Below are 10,343 nucleotides of genomic sequence, written 5' to 3'. Positions count from 1 at the left end.
TTGTATCTTAAAAGCAATAAACTTGAGGTTGGTGAGATTTCTCACTAGGTAAGAGTGTGTGCCATCAAGCCTGATAATTTGAGATTGAACTCAGTGGTGGAGATGATAAAACAAGAAAACCAGCCCTGACAAGCTGTCCTGTCTTCTGCACACCACATGGCCCATCAGAGCACACTGGAGATGCCTGGCCTTTTGTGATCTTCACAACCAGGTAATTAGGAGATGGTTACTGCTTTCTGGTAGAGACAGGCTTCAGATGGCACTGGCATCTTCAGTGTGCAGCATTGCCTTCTTACTCCAAGATACCATCCCACACTGCCAGCAGTGCCAAGGCTGAGACATCCAGCTCTACCCTCCAGAGATTTGAGTACTTAAATGTTTCCACACAGGAATGTGGGGTTCTCATGTATGTCTGTTAAGGTGTCAGCTTACTTACAAACCTTCTTTCACCTTGTATATGTCATGTATATTTAAGCAACTTGCATTTCACCAGTAGTCTTGCCTGTTATTGCTTGTTGGCAGTATCCAAAGACATGAGCATCACCCACAGAGGTTAGAATGTGAAAATACTTAAAGAAAGGAGTGTATTTGACAGGAGGGGAGAATATACAGTTTAAACACACCTCAGAAATCAAGTTGATATTTTATTTGGAATGAGTTAGTGATTACACAGTAATGTGTGAAAATGGACAATTTCTTCAAGGATTCTCCTGGCAGATGTTACAAATGCCAAAGCCCTCACTTCTTCAGGCCTTTTGCTCAGCCAGTTCGGAAGCACACTGGGCCTTCACCTGACTCTGTACCGTCAGAGAGATCATCTCATAGAGGAAAAAAATGACACCAAAGAGTGACATCGTGGCTGTCAGGACACCCATTGGGAACACAGTTGTGCAGTGTTTCTTTATAATGTCTTCTTTCTTTATGGGAAAGTCAGGTGGAAAGTCAAGAGTGGTTTGCCCATAAATGTCTACCAGGTGGTTCAAGGTCACAGCAACAAGTGTAAAAATGCTGCTCACAGCCAAAATTATGGCAGACATCTTGTAGCAAAATAGCTGGATCTCAATGACTGGGTCTTCCATACAGCTGATCTTAATGGCCACTAAACTGAAAATCACAACTAGAATTTTCATCAAAAAGGCCCACATTATCAGGGCTTGTAAATACTGAAATTCCGATGACTTGTTCCAGGTTGAATCGATAGGGATGTGAACCAGCATCCTGGTCACAGACCCTGAGATATTAAAGTCCTGAGGGTAATAAGCTTCCCAGAGTCCAATGGACACGAACTGCACCACCTTGTTGTCGAATTCCCAAAGGCGCCAGCATCGGTTGTTTGCAAGAATGATTTCAAACACCAAAGCAGATGTACTGCAAAGGAGGCAACTCAACTTGAATATGCACTCCTTCATGTTGGCAAATCTGAAGATGGCATCAAAGAATAGAATTAGTGAGAATACAAAAGAAGGTGAGAAAATAGAATGAGTCATGTTTTAGAGAGCACTGAGCTCTCGTATCTTGTCCCTGTTGTCACATAGAGATGTCTCAGTGGTCTATGAACAGATGACTATTAGGAGCACTGTAGATAATAGTAATAGAACCTTGGAAATACATGAGTATAGTAGAAATAGCCACTATGTGATATTTTGTATAACAATTTCATAATATCCATCAAATGCTGAAATGTTCTTATTTATTGACCAGGAATTTCAGTGTTTGGAATTGACAGTGAGATGGGGGTTGGCAATATCACACTAATATCATGTTTATTCACCATGTTTCTAATATAGAAATATTATGAATAGATCTGCCACAGAACTCCCATCTGGACCAGAGGTGAGTGCCTGGGGATATAGTCAGAGAGGCAACCGCCCCTGGGTCCCACCCGTGGGCACCATCCTGGGAGGACCTGCCCAACTTGGCCCCAGTTTCCAGCCAATTGGTGGGCCCTATGAGAAGGCTCCCCTTTTCCAAGACTGCAGGCAGACCCTGCAGTTTTCACACCCTGCCCCCAAACCCATTTGCCCTAGACTCCAGCCACTTCCTGAGACTCAGAGACCAGCCCCCAGCACCCATGTGCCCCGGATCTCCCATCTGGACCAGAGAGACCCTCCAGTGGACACTATAACCTCAACGCCTTGCCCCCACACCCATCTGCTGGAGACCCCAGCCACTTCTGGAGACTTAGAGACCAGTGTCCAGCATTCCATCCTGCCCCAGAACACCCATCTGGACCAGAGCTTCCATCCTGTCCCAGAACACCCATCTGGACAAGAGGAGCTCCCATCTGGACAAGATAAGGAGACACCAGGGACTTCTTGAGACTCAGAGTCCAGCCCCCCAGCTCCTATCTGCCCAGCACTCTCCTCTGGACCAGAGCTCCCATCTAGCACAGAGCCTCCATCTGGACCAGAGAGAGGCTCCCTAAATCTGTCATCTATGTCTGGACCAACTACACAGATAAGACCACGAATGAACCCACGAGGAGATGGGCAGATGCCAAGGCAGAAGTACATACAACAAAATAAAGAGCAATACAGCATCACCAGAACCTAGCCCTTCTCCAACAGCTAGACCTGAACATCACAGAATGGAAGAAGAAGGAGGAGGAGGAGGAGGAGGAGGAGGAGGAGGAGAAGAAGAAGAAGAAGAAGAAGAAGAAGAAGAAGAAGAAGAAGAAGAAGACAACCTGATAAGTAACAATATGAAGATGCTAGACCCTTATATAGAAGAAATCAAAAATAAAGTGGAGGAACAGACAAACTAAAAGTGGGAAGAATGCTATAAAAAACTAGAGGAAAGGACAAATAAAGCAGGAGAAAACAATAAGTCCCTGAAAGAAAATCATGAAAAAGCAAGGGAAACAGTCCAAGACCTGAAGAGGGAAATAGAAAAAATGAAGAAGACACTAGCAGAAGGAATGCTGGAAATAGAAAATCTGAATAAACAAACAGGAACTTCAGAGGCAAGTATAACCAACAGAATGCAAGAGATGGAAGAGAGGATCTCTGGTGTTGAAGATACAGTAGAAGAAATAGATTCAGCAGTCAAAGAAAACACTAAAACCAACAAAGTCATGACCCAAAATGTCCAAGAAATTTGGGACACCATGAAAAGACCAAACCTACAAAATATATTTAACAAGATCATAGAAGAAAACTTTCCCAACATAAAGAAGGAAATGCCTATGAAGATACAAGAAGCCTATAGAACACCAAACAGACTAGACCCCCCAAAAAAGTCCCCTGGCCACATAATAATTAAACAACTAAACGTACAGAATAAAGAAAGAATATTAAGGGCAGCAAGGGAAAAAGGCCAAATGACTTATAAAGGCAAACACATCATAAATAACACCCAATTTCTCAATGGAGACTTTGAAAGTCAGAAGGACCTGGACAGATATAATGCAGACACGAAGAGACCATGGATGCCAGCCTAGACTAATATACCCAGCAAAACTTTCAATCAACATAGATGGAGTAAACAAGACCTTCCAAGACAAAACCAGATTTAAACAATACTTATCCACAAACCCAGCCCTACAGAAAGCACTAAAAGGAAAATTCCAACCTAAGAAAGGCAGATACACCCATGAAAACACAGGCAATAGATAATACCACAGCAGTAAACCCCAAAGAATAGAAGTACACACACACTACCACCAAAAAATAAAAATAATAACAGGAACGAACAATCACTGGTCATTAATATCCCTTAATATCAATGGACTTAATTCGCCTATAAAAAGACACAGACTAACAGAGTGGATACGAAAACAGGACCCATCTTTCTGCTGCATACAAGAAGCACACCTCAAATTCAAAGACAGACACCTCCTAAGAATAAAAGGCTGGGAAAAGACTTTCCAATCAAATGGCTTCTTAAGAAGCAAGCTGGTGTAGCCATCTTAATATCCAGCAAAATAGACTTCAAACAAAAATCAATCAAAAGAGATGATGAAGGACATTACATACTCATCACAGGAAAGATCCACCAAGATGAAGTCTCAATTCTGAACATTTACGCCCCAAACACAAGGGCAACCACATGTGTAAAAGAAACATTACTAAAGCGTAAATCACATATAAAACCCCACACATTAATAGTGGGAGACTTCAACAGCCCACTTTCACCTCTGGACAGATGGGCCAAATTGAAACTTAAGAGAGACATCATGGTCTTAACTGATATTATGGCTCAAATGGACTTAATCAATATCTACAGAACATTCCACCTGAACAAAAAAGAATATACCTTCTTCTCAGCACCCCATGGAACCTTCTCTAAAATTGACCACATACTTGGCCACAAAGCAAATCTCAATAGATACAAAACAATTGAAATAACCTCCTGTGTTCTATCTGACCACCATGGTTTAAAGTTAGATTTCAACAACAAAAAATAACTACAGAAATCCTACAATCTCATGGAAACTGAATAATGCTCAACTGAATCACCAATGGGTTAAGGAGGAAATAAAGAAAGAAATTAAAGACTTCCTAGAGATCAATGAAAATGAATACACCACATACCCAAACTTAAGGAACACTATGAAAGCAGTGCTAAGAGGGAAATTCATAGCACTAAATGCCCACATAAAGAAGCTGGAGAAATCTCACACTAGTGATGTGACAGCACACCTGAAAGCCCATGAATAGGATCCATCCGTTATAAAACTAAACATAGAATTCTCAACAGAGGAAGTTCAAATGGCTGAAAGACATTTAAGGAATTGCTCAGCATCCTTAATTAACAAGGAGATGCAAATCAAAAAGATTCTGAGAAACAATCTTACACCTGTCAGAATGGCTAAGATCAATAACATTGAAGACGGCTTATGTTGGAGAGGTTGTGGATCAAGGGAACACTCCACTTTTGGTGGGAGAGCAAACTGATGTAGCCACTTTGGAAATCAGTAGGTGGTAATCTGGAAAATTGGAAATCAATCTACCTCAAGACCAAGCTGTAGCACTCTTGGCCATATACCCAAGGAATACTCAATCATACCACAAGGACACATGTTCAACTACGTTCATTGCAGCATTGTTTGTAATAGCCAGAACCTGAAAACAACCTAGATGCCCCTCAAAGGAGAATGAATAAAGAAGATGTGGTACATACACAATGGAGTACTACTATACAGATAAGAAACAATGACATCATGAAATTTGCAGGCAAATGGGTAGATCTAGAAAATATCATTCTGATTGAGGTAACCCAGTCTCAGAAGGACAAACATGGTATGAAACAACTCATAAGTGAATACTAGATATAAGTCAAAGGGTAATCAGGCAACAGACAACTACAGAGAAGCTAACAGGGAAGACCCAAAGAGTGAAGCATGGAGTGTTCTGGGAAGGGGAAATAGATGAGATCTCCATAAGTAAACTCGTGATGAGGGGTGGGAAATGGAGGATAAGGGATGGGAGCATAAGGGAATGGGGTGATTGAACTTGAAAAGGAAGGGAGAGAAAATGAAATGAAATAGATACATGATAGAGAGAGGCATCATGGGGATAGCAAAAAAATCCTGGTGCTAGGTAAGTTGCCAGGAATCCCCATGGATGACCCTAGCCTGGGCTACTAGCAATAGTGGAGAGGGTGCCTGAACTGAACTGACTTGCCCCAGAGATCAGACCTGTGAATACCCTAACTGCCATCACAGAAATTTCTCCAATGATTGATGGAAGCAGATGCAGAGATCCACAGCCAACCACTAGACAGAGCTCCAGGAGTCCAGTCAAAGAGAGAGAAGAGGGATTCTAGGAACAAGTGCATCAGGATCATAATGGGGAAACAAGCAGAGACGACCAAACCAAACTAGAGGGAACTCATGAAAGTTGGATCAATGGCTGTGGAGCCTACATGGGACTGAACTAGGCCCTTTGCATGGAGAGACAGTTGTGTTGTTTGATCTGTTTGGGAGGCCCCCTGTCAGTAGGATAAGAATCCATCTCTGGTGCATGAGCGGGTTTTGTGGAGCCCGCTACCTATGATGGGACTCCTTGCGCAGCCTTGATGCAGGGGGAAGGGCTTGGAATTTCCTCTACTGAATGTACCTCCCCATGGGAGGCCTTGCCTTCTTGTGGGAGGGAGTGGGGGTGTATTGGGTAGGGAGGCTGGGTGTGCAGGAGGAGGAAAGAGGGGATCTTTGGTATGTAAAATGAATGAAAAAAAACTCTTAATTAAAAAAACTAAGACACCACATTAACTCTTCTCACAAACTTATTTAAATTACTCATCAATACAAATCCTTAGATATACTGTCACTCATGAAAAAAACTATAACCTAAAGGATGATAATTTATCAGAAAGGAAGGAGGCAAAGTCATTAACTCACTAGGCATGTGGATAATGTCATTACCACTATCCATGAAGAAGGTTTGAGGGACCTACAAATGGGATCTCTTGCCAGAAAACCTTCCCTACCAGCTATGCTTGGCTTCATAGTCTCTATGAAATGTACTCCCTAACTGAGTGAGGCAGTAGCTGTTCTACTAAGGAAGTTCCATCAGCAAGATGGGTCTTCAATTGATAGTAGCTTGTGTAACACTCTGCCCACATCCTCTTCCTTGCCAAGGCACATTTGAGGTCGTGGACTACAGAAACGTGGAGGTTTAAGGAAGAAGTGGAAGCAGGATGAAGATTGCTGTTGTTCAAAAACACTGAGCTAGCTAGTCAGAATCTGTTTCTGCCTGTGTTTGAAAGGCATGGAGTGGATTCCTGTGTTTCATAAAGACCATATGTGAAAGCCTCCATGTAATACAAGGCTTTTACCTTTGTGTATTCTGGATAAGTAGATCCATTTGGAACGTGGCAAGACCATAGATGGTCTTCTCAGTAATAGGAAATGCCCATAAATGGAGTCAGAGGAAGAGCAGAAACACCTTCAGAAAAAGAAGTTCTGTTAGGCAGGCATTTCAGCTTAGAGCAGTGTCTCCCCAACCCCTGGATCCCACAATCCTTTCCATTCCCCTCCTGATCTTGGCTTAGTTGGAGCCTCATTTAAACACTTTAGGAGTATTGGTAGATCTGTTATTACTGACCCTGCAATGATACCCACCCAATCATTATCCCCATTTTGTAGATAAGGAAACAACACAGAAAAGCTAATTCATACACTCAGCTTCAGGGAGCTACACAGACAGCAGTGCAGCTCCCTGGCTTCCTGTAGTCACACACAGGGCTTCTAGGCACTTATGATATTCAGCAAGACTTACACATACTTAATCACATGTCGATGGCCCTCTCTGTCATTCTGTGTCCTGTGAAATTCAATGTGATTAATAAAACCACCTGGAAATGTAAAATACTTGCCTCTTTTTCTCTTCTATGTAGGTAAGTGACTGCCAGTTGTCAGAGTAGTAACTCACTTTAAAAATTCTTACGTTTCCATGGCTACTAAGGCTGAATGGTGGACTATGACCAATGAATATATAGTCATAATGGACCAGCATTTTAAACAGCCCTCTGGTGTGTTAATAGCCTTTTAAAAAAGTAATTTACTTTTGAAGTTATGCATGAATTTGTTGTTATAATTTCAGGTGGCTTTACCAAAAAAAAGAAAAAAAAAAACTCATGAAAATAAAAGAAAAAATATTGTCATGGCGGAAGGGAAGAACAACCCTCCTTTATAAAAGCAAAATGTCTTCAAATGGAGAGTATGGTGCCACCTTGCTTCCATAAACTTCTTAGACACAGACACAGATTAGATATGGGAAGTCTATAATTACTAAGATCCTGGGAAATTTTGTTTTCATTCCAACCAATTCCAACTTTTCTCATTCTCTTTCAGCTTTAAACATGAATGTCTTAGTTTGGGTTTCTATTGCTGTGATAGAACATCATGACCAAAAGCAACTTGGAGAGGAAATGGTTTATATGGCTTATTTTCATATCATAGTCCATCATCAAAGGAGGTCAGGACAAGAACCCCAGGGAGGAAAGTGGAGGCAGGAACTGAATGAAGCAGAAACAATGGGAAAAACACTGCTTAGTGGCTCCCTCCCACAGCTTGCTTATCTTGCTTTTTTACACCTTCTAGGACCAGACACATAGAGGTGACATTGACCAGTGAGTTAGGTCCTCCCATATCAATCATTAATCAAGAAATTCCCTATAGGGTTGCCTGTAGGCAATCAGCAGTAGGCATTTTATTAACAGGGGTTCCTCCTGCAAGATAACTCTAACTAGTGTCAAGTTACAAACAAAACCAAAGCATAAATCAAAAAGCTTCCCCAGAAATGGCTGTCACCCAGTTATGCAGGTGATGATAAATATATACAGAGAGTAATCCATCTTAGTATGGTTAAAATTTGAGAACCTCCCATATTGTAGATACATACTCAAATGAAGCAGAAGAAAAGAGTGAGGAGAGAAGAGAAAAAGTGAAAATGTGATTTTTCTTTTTACATCTTTATTTCTTTGTACTACATGAACTCTTTTTTATATAAAAAAATTAAATTGTATAGCTACCACACAGCAGTAATGGTACATCAGAACCAAATGAAATCTAAATTCCTATAAGGAAATGCTTCCAAAACCTATATTCTACCAATTGGAAACATAAAAAAAATGGATGAATTTCATGATATATATGACCTATGAAAGTTAAACCAAGGAGAGATGAAAAAACTATAAGCAGATCCATCACAAACAGTGACACTGAAACAGTACTAAGAAAGTCCAGTTTTCCAATAGCCACTGGTCAGCCCTAGAAACATATGCATGCAAGTAACACTGAATGTACTCAGCAAATAGTATTGATATATTATTCTTTTATATGAATATGTAATAACAACAGTTAAAGAAGAGGTTTTGAATTGTGGAAAGATGAGGGGACTGGGACATGGAAGAAGTAAAAGAGGGTAGAAAAAGGGGAGGAATTATATGTAAGTTATTACATTTTAATTCAATTTTAGAACTTCTATTCTGTCATATGGAAAGCTTGTGGGACATTTAACCACCAACCCCACAGCTCCCCAGAGTTTTATTGAGTGCAAGCAGCAGGAAATATTAGATAGTAGGATTTAGATTGTGAAGATAAACAGATAGAAAATACAAGATATCTTCGAGAGTTCCTGGAACCTATTCCAACAAGCCCTGACTGTCTCTGCCCTCAGGCATTTATAGAAATGCCAAGTGGTGGACCAAAAGACCTCCCTTCAGCACAGCCAAGTGCAGACCATCTCAGACACATATACTCAGGCCTGCGGTCCAATCATTCTCTCTATGCAGACCTGCTGGGTAAAGCTACATGGAACCTGAAAACTGGCTCCCACAAAAGCTACTACTATAGAACATCCTCTAACAGGAGAGAGATGATGCCTGATCTAAACAAATTTCACTACTAAGTGAATCTTCTACTTCCAAGAATGGGTTACATCTATTTAAGTTGTTAGACAAAGGGGCCCCACTGAAATCCACAAACACCACAGGCTATTGCCAAGGCTGTTGGTTGCTCTCTACACACTGATGGTAAGGCACTATTGCTGAAGGTCAACATCTGCATCACCTGGACATGGAGAAATCTAGATGCTGCCTAAATAGAGCTTTTATTCTACTGACTAGTGTTCATGGTACTAGAAGGTACTCTGCATGCTAGCAGAGAAGAAAGGTAAGCACCAATAATCCCTAGGTAACAACCTACAATCCCTAGGATCTATGGTGCAATAGTGACATTAATGTAGTAGAAGTAACCAACCACTCTCTAATTAGATTTAAGTCAGAATCCCTAAGATGGATGCCATGCCAGACACTGCTTGGGTAGCCAAGAAATTGAGGCTACACATGCCATGGGCCTAGCAGAAAACCAAATACTACTCTTTTGTTAAAGAAATATAACAAAAATGACTCCTAAACATATTCTGCTATCCCCATAGATCAGTACATCATTCACTCATCATCAGAGAAATGTCCTCTTACAATAAGTGGGAACTAATACAGAAACCCACAACTGGACACTGTGCAGAGATTGAGAAACTTTTAATACTCAATAGGATGTCTTCATCAAATCCATTCCCTTGGGACACAGGAAGCTATGCAGAAGAGGTGGCAGAAAGAAGTTAAGAGCAAGAAGAGATGGATGACACCAAGGAAACAGTGTCTTTCAGACACAACAGGACTAATGCACATATCAACTTACAGAGATGGTGGCAGCATGCATAGGGACTAGCCAGACATGGTCCCTGTGCCAAAAGGGGAAAGTTGATAGGAGCCCCCATCCATAACCAAGAGGCTAGCTCCAACAGACATCCTCTTGTACAGGAAAAATCCATTTCCTACAATGGAGTCCCATAGGTTACACAAACACAGTTATGGGTAGGCCCCATGCCCAGCAACAC

The 10,343-nt window shown here is 41.3% G+C and overlaps 1 protein-coding gene across 1 annotated transcript; it reads right to left on the bottom strand.

Moving 5' to 3' along the window:
* Window positions 1-746: 746 nt before the first annotated feature.
* LOC118573654 lies at window positions 747-6,806 on the bottom strand. The gene is made up of 2 exons (XM_036173938.1): window positions 6,778-6,806; window positions 747-1,419 (listed from the first exon to the last, which is right to left on the bottom strand). Exons 1-2 carry the CDS (start codon window positions 6,804-6,806, stop codon window positions 747-749), a joined length of 702 nt encoding a protein of 233 aa, XP_036029831.1.
* Window positions 6,807-10,343: the final 3,537 nt, after the last annotated feature.

The sequence above is a fragment of the Onychomys torridus genome, chromosome X, assembly GCF_903995425.1.
Source record: "Onychomys torridus chromosome X, mOncTor1.1, whole genome shotgun sequence".
NCBI lineage: Eukaryota > Metazoa > Chordata > Mammalia > Rodentia > Cricetidae > Onychomys > Onychomys torridus.
This window is presented reverse-complemented; position numbering and strand designations above follow the sequence as displayed.

Bases quoted from the DNA above. Each gene is read 5' to 3' on its own strand.
- LOC118573654 (XM_036173938.1), bottom strand. From the start codon at position 6,806: ATGGATCTACTTATCCAGAATACACAAAG. The intron at 1,420-6,777 runs GTAAAAGCCTTG...TGCCATCTTCAG, and splicing joins CTTATCCAGAATACACAAAG to ATTTGCCAACATGAAGGAGT.